We start from the raw sequence: 15,248 nt of genomic DNA, 5'->3' as shown, positions 1-15,248 counted from the left end.
GCTGGAAACCCTTTCCTGGGCAAAGACTTTACTGAACCAGTCTGAATATCAGGGCAGTCTTCAAAGAGCTGTGGGTTTAAACCCCTCATAAAATAAGAGAAAAGCTGCTACTGGCCCACCTTTAGATCAGGTGAGAGCACTAAGCCCTCGGCAATTGTGAAACAGGTGGATATAGGTCCCTGTCCCTGTCACAGCAGGTTTGGGTGATCAAGCCCCAAACATTTTTCCCAGTGAAATTTGTTGGCAAATTTCACCTCCCCTTAGGATGGCCAACAGGAAATTTTCTAGCAAGTTCAATATTTGCTGAGGGGAAGGAAGGGGTAAGAGTTGATTGGATTTAGTCACAAGAAACCCTAACCTCTGGGTATTTTCAGAAACAAATAAATTGCATAATTTGGCAAAGATAAGAAGATCATTGAGAGAGGACCTAAATTTCACAAAGCATATAAGATGGAAATGAAGGTGATAGTCCTGTTGTAATGAAAAGAAATGCCTTATCTGAAAGATAGCATTTCTAAAAGCAGAGGTAACAGCTGGGTGAAAAACATGTGTAAATTAGCAACAGATTAAAAAGCCCTTAGAGCTTTTTAGGGCTTAGAGCCCCTTAGCCTTAGAGCTGATGCTCCACAGAAGAAACTGATCTGAGATCAGGAGTGATCAGCAAAGAGTCAGCATAGAATCACAAAAAGAAAATAGGGTAGGATTTGCTGCAACCAATTAGCTGGCTGATAATCAGGAGATTAATCTGAGTAAATAGTCAGCCAGTTCCCTTGGGTCACTATGAGATCTAGCAGCAGTATCCGAACTTCATCATATAAGGGCAATGATGGAGAGTATAAAGCAGAAAATGTTACTTGGTAATCTGTTCCCAAACCATCAGGAATAGACCATTAGGTCTACTGATGATGATAAAATTTGGAATACTGTCCATAATAACACGGAATAACACTGCGTGAGATCTATGGCCTAACAAATAGAGCAATGCACTAGTGGTCAGAGGTTTTATTCCTACTTCCATCACAGGCCTGCAGGGTAACTGCAGACATGGCTTCATGCTCTGCCTCAGTTTCCCCACCAGCAAAGGGTGCAGGAGCCTTTCACTTTGAGTCACAAGAAAGTGCCCGCTGATCCAATCAGAAAGATGAAAAAGCCTCTACAGAAAATATACTGGAAAGATTTCATTTGTTACTGAAGACACGAATCAGTTAAATAGTCTCTCTTTTTCCAAGGAAAAGGAACAGACAGCATGAAAAGTCAATATAGTTCAATGTAGCTGCGAATTTAGTTGTTTAAGCCCCAGATGCAGGCTACTTTCAACATCATGAATCTCAGCACTGGCTATTTCATCCCTAAATAATCTCTATTCTACACAGTGCTCTCCTGTGTAACCATAGCCAAATTTCAGGAACAGGGTTTAAGGTGGACCCAAACATGTGACTGCCTATTTCCACTCCTTTCTGGTATCCTTAGCATGGAGGTGTGTGTGAAGGCATCTCAAAAGTAGGAGGAAGTCTGGCTAGAGCGCACTTTTCTCCAGCAATCGCTGACAGAGCAGCAGGCCATGACACTCTTGCAAGGTGGAGAAAATGATAGCATCCCTGTAACTATTATTTGCTGCCATTAAAGACACAGGCAATAGGTGGAAAGATAACAGAAAGGCAAAGCCATCTCTATGCCCTGCTTTCAAGTGCATAGCCTGAAAATCCATCCTGGTGTTTACATAACACTTTGAACCTGTAATCTGCTAAATGCTGTGATTAAATAATTGTGCTTAAGGTTATAACTGGTTTTAAATTATACAGTTTAGCACCCAGCGCTAGAACTGATAAGCGCAGTTCTTCACGGAGTAAGTAACCTAAAGCAAGCCTGGGGGCCGAGAGCTAGGAGAGAGCCCAAAGGTTTTGGAGGGGGGGAACCCCAAAAGGAGGAGTATTCTGTTGGCATCTGGGGAAGAAAAGGAGAGAAAAGTGAAAGGGAGCAGTGGAGGGGCCTGAAAGATGTTTATTTTACACAGCCTATGCCGTTGTGCTTGACAGGCGTTTCCCTTCAGGCAAAGAGGCAAGAAGCAGAAAAAAGACTGTCATTTTACTAGTGCATCAAAGTTTGGGGCAACAAGTGGTGCCTGCGTGTGTGGTCCCCCGCTCCTGGAGCAATAGTTTCCAGTGTAGGGTGCAAATCTTGCCTCCCAGAGAAAAAAGAGGGAAAAAAAAAGAAAAAAAAGGAGGAAACTTCTGCGCTAAAATGTCCCTTGTTAACTGCACGGCAGCTCCTGAGAGCCGCCGGCCGAAGAGCAGAAGCTGTGTGGCCGTGTCCCACGTGCTGGTAGTTTCCAAGGCCACGTGTATTTTTGCTGAGAGCTGATAGAGCAGCCACTACGCAAACCTGCAGAGGTGGGTTAGAGCAGCTGCAAGGACAGATCGAAGTGAAGGTGCGACAGACCCAGGAACCCATCCCCTGTGCTCTGGCCAACTGTGCCAGACCACGAGAGAGAGGTTGCAGCAAGAAGGGCCTCGTCTGCACTGAAGACTAAAACAGCATCAGTTATACATTACTGCAATCATGTGCTGCTGTGCTTATCTATGTGGCTGGCTTTTCCTCTTCTCTCTTTAATGAAGTATTACTACACTTGGGAGTGGGGAAAACTAGCTCATTGGGTACCATAAGGTTTAGTTCAATTTTTCTCAGGTTTCTGGACAGGCTTGAAGCTGTTCTTTTATTAGCAGCCGTTTATAAATTTGAACTGGCCCCCATGACTGCCAAACAAGTCCTGACATAGGAGTTAGACTAAGAATAATTTAGTGCAAGGCTGGACCAGATGATCTCCAGAGGTGTCTTCCAAACTAGACTTTCCTATGATTCTACTGATATAAATGCATGACACTTTTTTATTTTGTTTTTAAAGGCTGCTTGACTTAGAGGCAAAGCTGTGTGAATGACTGATCCTTTGGGTCACTGGATGAACAGAAAGTCGAAGAGGGAGGCACAGCGATGAGAAACAAAATTTTCAGTTCTCAGCAAGCCGTCTTCTCCCACCACAAAACAATTAGTTGTGTATCAAAGTATCGCACTCCAGATGAAATGGAAACAATCTTTAGTCCTTTCACAAAGATAATATTCAGTTAATTTTTTTAAACAAACTGCTACTTAGAATGAAAAATCAAAATGTTTAAAAACACATTTCAGTCTTTCAAAAAAAAATGTGTTGTTTTCTTGAGGGAACTATTCATGAATTTCTGAAGAGGCGACTGAAAGCATAGATAGTCTCCAGCGAGCCTAACTTCATTTTTTGCCAGATAGACTATTTCATTAAAAAACAATCAATCCCTTTGTCTGCTTAATCACTGTTCTGACAGGCTACAAAGGAAAGACAGAATTCAGGCTCCGTGTACCACTACACTGAGTCACATGAAGGCTAAATGGAATGATAAACCTAATTTTGCAAGAGGCCATTAGGAGTCAGAGACCCTGATCCCGCAAGGATGAAATCTTAACACAACAGGGTTCACAGCTGTAAAAGTGAATGCCTGAAGTTCTGCTCGCCAGTCTGTATTTCTGCATTTAAGCACCTGGCCTGGCACACGAGGATGTTTAGGGAGCAGCGTCTCTGCTTGGGAGTTTAATGGAAACTGCTGGATGATTAGGACTTTTAAAAGTCAAACCATTTACTTTGGAGCCTTGGGAGGTCTTGGGCCCTGGTGCACATCTACACATTCATGGTGTGGTGGACAGATGAGTGAACTTTTGCCTTAAACATTTCTTGGTATATAAGGTGCAAGCAAACTATAACCCCAAACAAGCCATCTGTCCCCAGCAGAAACAGGACTGAGCTGCTGCGACCCCCGAAATGGTCTCCCTGCAACCATTCAGGACACACCAAGCCTGTGCTGAACCAGACCACGATCGGGCAAAGACTTTGGGACCTGGACTGTAAATTACTGCTGCTTAGCACAACTTCTATAAAACTTGCTTAGCATGAGTAGCTAAATTTGCTGAAGCCTTAGGCCGCACTCCCTAGTTCAGTGAGAAAGGGCCCCAGAGCTGGTGCAGGCTGGAAAGACAAGGGGGTTACCAACAGTTTGCATTCCCATGCTTCACGCTCCGGGAGGAAGGATGTCAAGGCATTGAAGTGAGGCCTGCTTGGGCACCGGGACCCTGGGGAGCAGGGCCTCCTCTCGCTGCGGAAACAATGCTGATTGGGGGGTCTGGGCTATCTCGGGGTCCAGATCATATTCCCTTTGTCTGGACCTTGGGAAATAACACCTACCGTCACTGCTGGGGAAGTAATAAATTGTCAGGGCTTTGAGAGATAAGGGCAAGACCCGAAGAATGAAAACGCATCTGTCAGCAGAAACCACAACAGTAAACAACCTACCTAGGGACCCAATAAGGAGCAGGAGACTCCAGACCTAAATATTACTATTGGTCCAAACTACTGCATGAAGGGTGGAGAGCTTAGATTGGAAAGTATAATTGTCCAGGGATTTCTTTGTTCGGGGTCCCTCTTCGGAGGCACCCAACTTGAGCTGCAACTACTGCACGCGTGTCATTACAATTTATTTATTTAATTTGCCTTGATTTGGCTCCGAACTTTTCAGCGGGAACCTAGGGTCGGGCCCTGCTCGAGTTGTAATTACTGCACCCGCTTCGCTAAAATTTACACCCAGGGTGAAGAGGACCAACAGGACGCCGCTGGATCCACGGGTGGTGATATCCCTTTCTCTCTCTCTCTCTCTCTCTTTTTTTCTCTCTCTCCTCCCCTTCGCCTTTCCCCACCTTTTCTCCCCACTCCGTAAAAAAAAAATTAAAAGGTTGTACGATATTTGACCGGTTTTAGCGTCTTAATCTCGTCCTTGGGATCGTAACGAAACACCCCCCGATATTGGTTCGGGACACATGGATACACACAGTCCGTTTGAAGCTAGTGAGACCTCACAGTCCAGTGAAGCAGTATTTTTGATAGGTATTATTTGGAGAAGGTTTTGTGTGCGACTTCAAGCGTTTTTACTTTTATTTTAAACCTTGGCCCATGATTTTCCCCATATTTCTCATGAGATGCCTTGAAATAGTTTTCCTCACTTTTTCTCACCTGATTACTAAGTAAACATAACCATTTATCGTAACATTCACCATTAATAATAACTCAAAGTGTAATAACTAAACAATAGGTTAAAAAACCCACAAATCTCTACAGTAGGAAAACTGACCTCAGTGAAGACCCTCACAGTTCATTTGCATTAACCTAAATGCTGCTTCCTGAGGTAGTGTCTCTTTTGGGCACAGCACCGGCTCTGAGCTTAAAAGCCAGGCTGTGCAGGGTGCCAGGGCAGCTCCCCTAGACAGCACCTGTAAGTATCCGAGCACAACTGGGTGCAAAAATAATGAAACGTGAAGCGGAGGCAAGATGCTGGTTGATTGAGGGCATATGGGAGGTTTAAGGACAACAATCAATCATGGGTTTGAACGCCGCTTAAAAACCACTCGGCGCTTGGGAGCCAATGACGGAGCAGCATCTGCAGCCCCGGAGCGGTGGCAGTGCCTCCCAAATTCAGCCTCAGACAAATTAGCAGGAAGCCTGGCAATAACAGCCCACTCCGTGCGCTCTTTTCCACTGGCAGGGAGCGCCACGCAACCTGCACCCCTGTTCAGGGAAGCCACTTGAGCAGGAGGGCGAGAATGGCTCCCTAAGTATTTAGAGATGGCCCGTTTTCAGCGCTATTTTTGCATTTTCCACCTCGGGTTTCCAGGGGAGCCTGTTTGGATGCACAAAGGTGCAATGCCCGGCGCGGGCTGTGGCACACACAGGTTAGATCCCGAATGCCACCGCTGTCACTCCGTTTGAGGCTAATCAAGTTTGATGTCTCACCTCTTGGTTCAGCATGGGCTTGCAGCCTGGGTTTTTGTTGGTGAGCTGCAAGGGTGCTATCTAGCTTGTCATGTCTAATAACTTTCTCTTCTGAAGTCTGATATGCTGAAAGATCTGTGCTGCTGATGTTAAAAGCTGGATTTTCAATGCCTTCTGTTGCTGCTCTCTCTTCTTTTACTATAGAAAACAGGGAGGTCAGAAGAGCACATTATAGCAAAGTGTATTTCAATGACAAGCAGAAAATTCCTTCTAGTAATTCCTTTGCTAAAAGACTCATGTGTATCGTCCTCAAATGTCGCCAAAACAGAATTAGGTTAAAATTAACTCTAAAAAAAAAAAAGAATAAATGATTAAAATAATTACAAATTGCACCCTGACAAGCAAGAGCAAAATTTCGCCCACAGCCATTTGTCTGTAATTAGTTAATTAATCCTTACACAAATTATGAGCAATAACTCATCAAGCAAGGCTCACCCATCAGAAATTCAGCCGACTTGGATTTCTTCTGCTTAGTTTGCTTCAGAGCCTTCTGCTGGAACTTCTGGAGGGAAATTGTTAAATGAATAAATTAGCTAAAGAACGAAGATCATCCTTTATGATCCACAACTAACACAGTATTTTAAATATGGGATGGCACTGAAATGTCATTTAATTTACATCTCTGCTAAAGGGGTCAAACACTAATTGAACAACAGAAGTGGAAGAATTAAATAAAATAGGAGAAGAAAAGTTAAAACAAATGCCAAATGAAGGTCACATTAAAATACTTTGGTTTTTACCATTTTTAATTAATGCAAAGAAACCTCAACAAATGAAGAACATTATAAGACTTGTCTTTACAGTATGCATTCAGTAGCAACTGCTTTATTTCACTTGCAGAATTGCAAGTGCTTCATTTAGCAAAGTTTGGTTATGCAGCATATTTATAGACAGACTTCTCTGACATCCCTTGTTCTTTATTTTCTAGGTCCACTTACATAACCAGCATGCTTGTTCATAACAGGGCAGCTAAAAATGAATGTGCTCTACCCTTTCAACTGAGACAATAAAATAAAAATAACCCCAAATAATTTACAATGAGATGTCACAAAAGAGACCTCACGGTCCAGGGGAGAAAGGAAGCAGGACTCATTACAGTGATGAAAAGTTCATTTAGTATTAGAGACATGCCAACAATCTTTACAGTGAAAACAAATAGCAAGAAATCTTAGAGCAAGTAAACTCTGACAAGTTCCAAGTTAATTCCCATAGGGGAGCAAGGCTCAGAAAAAATGCAGTCATGCTATTACCATGAGGAAGGCCCAACTTCTAAACACCATTTTTGTATGATACCTTCAAGGATGCTAGCAAGAGATTCACATACGGGTGCATGGCTACAGTCCCCTATAATGGACACTAGCAGTCAAAGCCGGCAAAGATTATCTAAAACAAAGTATATCTGGGAGTATTAATCAAAGCAAAAAAAATCAAAGTAAGAAAACAATTCAGATCCATTTATTTTAAAATGACACATGGCATTTTCTGAAAACTGCATTATTTTTTTTAAGCCACTTGCTTAATTGTCCAGAGATAAAGACCACTCCTGGCAACACAGCTCCTGGAAACTGCCAATACAAAAGGATTAATTACAAGAAGCATTGAAAAACTGCAATTTTTACAGCATCCATCTTTCCTGTTTGATTGTGGGTGTTAATTTCCAGTACAAAACAGTGCTTGCAGCAGACAATCAATAAATCTGTCAAAAATAACTGAACCATATTACTGACAATTAATATGGATATTAATGTCTTTATATATATGTGTGTGTGTGCGTATATGTACTTGCACATATATGTAGTCTGAAAACAGTTGACTTCCTCTAAATTAAGACTACTATCCTACTAAAAAGCAAATGCATTTAAAAATGACTAGATAGACACGTTGTTGTGGAAGCTAGATTAAATAAATACTAAAGCAGCAGAATTAATTCTTACAAGCCCCATGCAGCACAATTGAAGTTAATGATAATTTTGACAGGAGTTCAGTAGGTTCAGAAATTCACCCTACTGCTTTTGATTTTTTTCCCCAACTGAAAAATCTTTCAAAAATATATACTAGCTCAGTTTTATCTTTAGAATTATATCACTTTTGCAATACTAAAGTATTGCCACAATCCTGCATAAAGTAAAATTTTAATTTAATTAGTTATAAAGATTCAAGCAGTATTTGTAACATTGCTATACGATAACCATTTTTCTCATACTCCACATAGTCGCCACACAAAACTTGAAACGTTCTGCTAACGACTAGAGAAAACAAGATCTAGGGGAAAATTTGGGGACAAATTTTCAGCTGGTGTAAATTGGATCCAACTGTAACTCTGACAGAATTAAGTTACCGGCATTACCTAAAGATTTTACTTTCTATGCACACACATATTCCTTCTGCATGTCAGATTTCCCCAACAAAACCAATTGCAGGCTATATTTGCCATAGCCAACTTTTAATTGTCATAGTCTGCAAAATGTATGAGCTCATTTCACAGTTTAAAAAAAAGTAATCTTCCCTCCAAATCTAATAAAGATGCTTTTTTTATTTTTTATTTTTTTACGATTCAGTATAGTTAGTACCCAATATTATTTTTCCAAGGACACAATAGGCTACATTCTTTGGCACATAACTCACTTTAACGCTAAGTCTTATTTTTAAATACTTGATGCAACATGCTCATGACTCCTATTTACTTTAAAGAACTTCAAAAGAAATAATGCCCTTGTTCCTTAATGCAATTAGGTTTTGAAAAGGTGCTTTTCATGAGTTTATATTTTTAGAATGAAAGCAATACCTGATGTCCTACAGCAGAGAGAAATTCTTCCAGGGTTACTTCTCCATGTAACTGAACAATGGAGCATTTTGGTGCCCTTTGAATAACCAACTCATGTTCTTGTCACTTTGTGCTTCAGAGGAAATGAGGAGACATTTTCCTGTCATATCTACTGCCAGTCAGTTTCCCCATCCTTCTCTCTTTTATACCTGGGCACCTTTAAGCAGTGTAAATTACATCCTTTCTTTTTTTTTTTTTTTTCCCCCTTCCCTCATTTTAGGTTCTTTTCCCCAACCACTCTGCCATTAAAATACTTTGTCTTCTCATCAGAGAACAGGCAGGAAATTACCCAGTGGCATTTCATATTCCTTTTATCATTAGTCACTACTAGTTAATTTATGTATTTATGCAAATTTATGTCTGAAGTAATTGTTCTTTAATCAATTCACATATAGCTACAAAACTTAGATTCTTAAAAGCAAATTAAAGAAAACTCTTTCACTGACCACTTGCCATATTTACAGCCAATGTCCAGTTTTGTGGCTGTACCTAGAGGAACGCACATGAACACACACCTGTACAGAGATAAGCTGTTCTAAGTACAGAGCGTTAGCTAAAAGTAAATATTAAAAAAGTATTTTTAAAGAAAGCAAAGTTACACAACTTGAATCTAGAGTCTCAACTGATATAAAGGCTACGCTAGTTTAGCCCTGCTGTGGAGCTGGCCCAACCTATATCCCAAACGATATACCTAAGGCCTATCTACCCACAACTGGCATATAGAAAGGGGATATTTTGTATTTTCAAAATCAAGTTTAAAGGACGAGGCTTCTGCTGATAGCAATTCGTCCTATTTTAGAGCTCCACCACTGTTAGAGACAAACATAAAATCTTGCCTTTTAACTTTTAAAAAAATATCTTTTAACTTGAATGCACTGCATTATGGAAAAGATAAGGGGAGTTAGAAGTGGTTGAGTACCATGCAGACTAATCAGCATGTAATTCCAAAAGTGACCTAAACCTTTAAATGCCTTTTTGCTGCTATTGTGCATGCTGCCGTCATTAAAATGCACAGACTGCTTCCCGATACTAATTTAAACAAAGGAAAAACGCGAGTAACTGAACTCGTGGATCTCCGATCTGTGTGAGAACGGCAAGCTCTACAATAGCAGCAGCAGCCGCAACCAGGGAAAAAACCCTCATTTATAACCAGTGACAACTAAAACCTATGAAGTTTTTAAAAGAATGTGATTGTTGTCAGAAGGAATTGGGCACAACAATGCTGCGTTCAGTTCTGGTTCCACTCAAAGCCATGGCTGAGGGGCTCTGGGAAAGCTGCTGGAAGGCTGGTGGGCACAGACCAGCAAGAAAGTGAATTTTGCATACTGTACGGATCATCGCTCAGTTCAGGGCAGTCATATTGAATCTGTGATCAAGCAATTGTGCTTCATGAAACCGTCAGCCCTCATTTATGTCTAGCTGTTTTCTTCTGTCCTGCTGTAAACAAGCTCTGCTCTGAGCTGTCTCCCTACCCTTATCTGCTTACGAAGATCACACAGACAGACCTCATCAGCAGCCTTAGAGTTAAAGTTAAAGTTACTGCTTCGAGACAGCAGTCCCCATGCAAGCTGGAAGTCAAAAAGAAGAGCAACTTTGGAATGACAGAGTTTTAGTTCCTTTTAGGAAATGCATACCTTAGATTCATACACATACTGGCATGTTATGTCTCTTTCATGAAATTAAATTAGGTGTTCCTAATATGAACAACTGTTTCTAACATCAGCAAACTAGCTCAGCAGATTCATCCATGGTTTTGTTTATTTTTTTTTTCCTTTGGGGCCTTGTTTGAATACAGCCAAAAGAGAAGTAGCTGGAAATACTGTCAATCTGGTAGGACTCCAAGAACCTAATAATGCCTGAAATGCTCTAAGGAGTGTAATGATGGTAAACAGGAACAGGTATGTTGGCTTCTGTTCTCATTCACTTCAGTGAGAGCATTAGCCTTTAAACATAAAGCAGAGCACAGTTTTCAAAGACTGATCCTCTCGCACAAAAAGGGATGGAGCCTTACTAAAAGCATATTCCTCTGCGAGCGCACACACAAATGTGCTAGTTTGTATTTACAGCATTTAATTCTTGTAACCAGCTGGTAAGTCCCTGTTAAGGCTTTCCTTGATGCAGCTGGAGCTGGAACCTTTCCCCTTCTCCTAGTCTATTACTTTCTCTGTTTAAGGCACAGCAGCCAAAGAGAAACAGCTTGTAATTTGCACCTGTCTGCTTTAAGCAGTCCATGTTAGATTTTGCAGAGAGCAAACTCTTCATTGCTAATGAGAATGACACTTGGTAGGGTCAAACATATTTTTAGCTGACTCCGCAGCAATTCAAAGTAAATAAATAAAGAGCGGCTTCTTTTAAGCCCATTCTATCTAGAAAACGAGACTAAAGGGAAAAGCCTTGTTGAAACAAATGAAATTCCTTGTGTAGGTAGAACATGTAACCTTACGTGTCTAGTCTAATATAACACTGGGCATAGCCAGGCACGACTGATCCTGTACCTTGCCCATGCAATGGCATGCAGTACAGCATTTGCCTTTTCCCAGCATAAAAGTTTAGATGTCTTTCAGAAAATGGCCATGTATAAAGAAAGTAGTATTCTGAGTTTCTACACACTGGGCAGCCTTTTGAACAATCGCAGTATGCTTTAGCTACCTACAGGATCAGGCCTATGCCAAAACTGTTCTCCGAGAACTAAAAAAATCTGTGGCTCCCACCTATTTCAGAGACGTGCAAGCATTGTCATGCAGAGACACATTATCTGGAATATAAAGTAGTAAAGGTGTGCACCAGACAAATAACCCACGTGTGATCTCTCAACCATACACAAACTACCTAAGCGCATTTGCTTCTTGCTAGAAAATAAGCACTGTGTTTTCAGTCAACTGTGGTATCATTTACAATTACACTGAAAGAAAGAACATACTAGTTTAGCTGTTAAGAAGTAGTCTTTTTCTGGCTTGCTCTTAAAACAGAAAACTCCTCAAAAACTCAAGCTACAGAGCTGATGACGAGAACAAAAATGCCACAGAACAAAACAGAAGGGAAATAAAACAAAGTAAAGCATACAATTTATTAAAGAAAACACTGGTGCTGCATTTTGATTTCATAAATTGTCCCCATTTGTACTTCCTGTTTAAACGATAACTAACACGATGATGGGTTAAATGAAGTTGAGACTGTCACAAACATGGCCTCACTAGTAATTAATGTAGTTTAATATGGTTGTTGGCACACATCTCACATGACAGATAATGTTCCAACATGTCACTGATAGGACCTTTCAGCAGAGCTTTAGGAGATCTACCAGGCATTGCCGAGGTTGGTTAGGTCAAAGGGTTGAACCATGTGTAATTCAGAACAGAGGAGGTCCCACGGTCACTCCACAAAAACAATTACACTACTTATTTCACTCTATCCTTTGCCCGAAATTCACAAGCCTCACAGTTTCAGTGCAGTCAATCTCACTCTGCCCCCAGGCTACGAGCCACATGAAAATATGTGGTGCTCTGTTTATAAATCTAATCAAAAATAGAAACAGTAGACAAGCACAATGAGGTCCTACTATGGATCATGGGAATTCTCTAAATTCTGAAGGCACTTTTGTTTAACTTCCGTGGGCCTTCTCCTACCATTATATTGTCTGGTACTCTCGTTAATTATCCCCTCAGCTTGTCAATGGTATAGAGGAGCCTACGCGTCTGCTAACTTCCCTCCCATCACACTACAAAAAAATATTATCAAATAGCAATGCTAGGAATAGCCCTCTTAATTCTTTTTTAAGCATAGCTTTTCTTCACTTACCTCTTTCTCCATGCCAGCTTGCCTTTTCTCAGACCCGCAGCAGAAAACACTTCCTCCTGCAACAAAAGAGAGGGAGCACATCTGAGTTTTCAACCTGCATACGTTCATTAAGACCTTTAGGTTTAACACACAGATTTGCAGAGCACCCATCTAGAAGACCTGCCAGGCAGGGTCTTTGCCTGCTGCAGTCCCTGCTTCTGCCTAGCCCAGGAGCATAGTGAGGATACGGTGCTGTTTTTTCACTTCATCTTCACAAAAACAACTTTGCATCAGATCAGGCTAAAGAGAAGAAAAAAGCAAGCAACCAACCAACCAACCCTAACAAAAGCGTAGTTTAGGCTCAGGTGAAATAACACCAACAAGGATGGGACAAGGAATTATCCCAGAAATGCATAATTCCTACCAGCAGACAGTAACTACTGAAGTGATGCGGAGTTTGCTGTGGAATACACCTAACCTGAAGATTATAACGCCTAGCCCTCTGGACTCATGAGGGTTTCTCTAAACCTGCATCTAGGTGGGCCTTACCTGTGCTGGGATTTCCATTAGAAGAATGGAAATTATTCTCTACTCTGAGATTAAAACCATCATGCAAGCATACAATAATTTTACAAGTTATGTATCATATCATCAAAAATGACTGGATTTTATACCAGCTACTTTTATCCCTATGTGGGAAAAACATATATATTCACACAAAATGACTAGACAGCTTGCCCCTCCTGTCGCCGAAATCAATGGCATAACTCAGTCTGACTCCACAGTTGCAAGATCTGAACCACAATGAACAGCAAGCTTTTTTCTTTGCCAGCTTTTCCTTTATGCATTTATACAAACACACATTCAGATTATTTTGCAGAGCCTGAAAACAAAACAAGACTTTGAACAATTAAAAATATCCTTTCAGGGCCCCTCAAAAGCTTTAATTGACCTTCTGGGTCAGAAGATGCCCTGTACAAAGTACATGTTTGGCCCTACTTGAGGAAACTCTCTCTCCTGAGGGCAAGGCATAAAGAAGTGCTTAATTCCAAGTATGTGCTTAAGTTTCATTGAAATCAATACAATGGACAGTGAAGAGGGCCACAAATGCCACAAACGCAGAAAAAGGCCGCATTGTCGCTTTCATTGCTCAGTAATGAATGAAGGGCTGAGCTCTGCCCAGGCCTTGTCGATGGTGAGAGTCTGCTTTGCCATCTCTCCTCAGTTTGGGTGCCCTCCTCTGAGTGCCAAAGTCATTGCTGTTCCTAAGAGCATTGCCGTTCCAGGGAATTCTGATATTCCTGCAGCCACTTCTGCCCGAGCGACCCCTGCGCAGTGTCTCATGGCTATTGTAGAAACAGGACAAAATTCCTCGGCTCCATGGCACTCTGTAACATTTAAAACAAAGTCCCACAGGTAGCCTAAGGTCATGTATCTACTCATTTTATGTCTCTGAAAACAGAACCCAGGAGTCCCCGTTCCAAAATCCAGGATGGGTTTCAAGGCCTAGGAAGTATCTCCATCACTTTTTCAGCTGTCACTCTAACCTGATTGCGCTTCCACTGAAGGCAGTGGATAACTAGTTTTGAGTCCAATGGCATGACATCAGGATCCATTTATATAATTTTCTCTTTTAGAGAAGTACTTATTATGGTTCAAATAGGAACAGAAAAAGAGGGAACCTAAGCGAACCAAAGACAATAAAAGCTTGAAGTATTTTTTCTCCTTCTAAAGATAGAATCCTAAGAAGGTGCCAGCAGAAAGGGGGTGATTATTGGAATGAAGAACTGATAAAAATGTAAACTGTAAATTAAACATTTTCATCCATGGCCAATATCTGCTATTTGCAGAGGAGCCAGAAATGCACCCATAAGGACTCTCTCAAAGCCACAGTAGTGCTGGAAATCCAAAGCCTGGATGGGAAGATTTGGAGTCTCATCTTAATTCAAAGGATGCGATTGACCAAACTAGGCAAGCAAAGGCAAGGATATATAAATAGTGAGTTCAGTGAGGGCATTAATATCATTAGTGCCTTAACATTTTTTCTTTTTTTAGAGTTCAGGAACTTCCTTTATTTGGGTCTTCTGGGGAATATTTGCTGTTTGTTTGGGTGGGGGAGTTCTTTGCTGCTTTTTTAAAATGAACATGATACAAAGATTACTTTTTTTTTTTTTTTAACCAGTCAGGCAGCACATCCAACACAGCATTAACTGATATTAACAGAGGCCTAACTTAACCCCAGCAAACTATTTTCTTTAGCTGGATAACAGCTAAATCATTAGCATTAATTTGGCTTGCAGTTCTCAAAGAACAAAAAAATTACAACTCGATTTTCAAAACATTTTTCAGTCAATCAAAAAACAAAACAAAACTTATTTTAAGTCCTGATGGTATTTTACTCAATCTGATATAATTTTTTGCATGATGCAGGGGTGGGCTTTAGTTACTTCTGTTTAAGCACATTTGTAGTAAAATGACAAATCAAAAAAAAAAAACACTTAGAAAATATGAAGCTGAAAGCATCTACTTACTCAAATCTTTTTCTTTAATCCCCCAATTATGCTATTCTTTCCCACAACAGGATATGTGAAACACCTGAGCTTTTTTAAAATAAATATAATTGATTTTTTAATCAAAAAAGAGAGGCACTAAATAGAGGGAGAAGCAGCAAAAATACGTCTTACAGTGCCAAAACTTCATCAACTGGCTCCTCAACAGTCAAATCTGGGAGGATCAGAACAACAG

The 15,248-nt window shown here is 40.8% G+C and overlaps 1 protein-coding gene across 1 annotated transcript in view; it reads right to left on the bottom strand.

Annotated features, from left to right (window-relative positions):
• Positions 1–12,536, bottom strand: part of LOC112992023 (orofacial cleft 1 candidate gene 1 protein homolog) — a 46,768-nt gene extending 34,232 nt beyond the window's left edge. The window contains exons 1-3 of the mRNA XM_064505496.1: positions 12,525–12,536; positions 6,338–6,404; positions 5,864–6,040 (exon numbers count right to left, since the gene is read on the bottom strand). Coding sequence (XP_064361566.1) covers positions 5,864–6,040; positions 6,338–6,404; positions 12,525–12,536 — 256 coding nt within the window. The remainder of the gene's footprint in view (positions 1–5,863; positions 6,041–6,337; positions 6,405–12,524) is intronic.
• Between the last annotated feature and the right edge of the window lie 2,712 nt (positions 12,537–15,248).

Source organism: Dromaius novaehollandiae, chromosome 2 (assembly GCF_036370855.1).
Source record: "Dromaius novaehollandiae isolate bDroNov1 chromosome 2, bDroNov1.hap1, whole genome shotgun sequence".
Taxonomy (NCBI): Eukaryota; Metazoa; Chordata; class Aves; order Casuariiformes; family Dromaiidae; genus Dromaius; species Dromaius novaehollandiae.
Note: the sequence above shows the minus strand (reverse complement) of the source record. Positions and strands in the feature narration are given on the sequence as shown.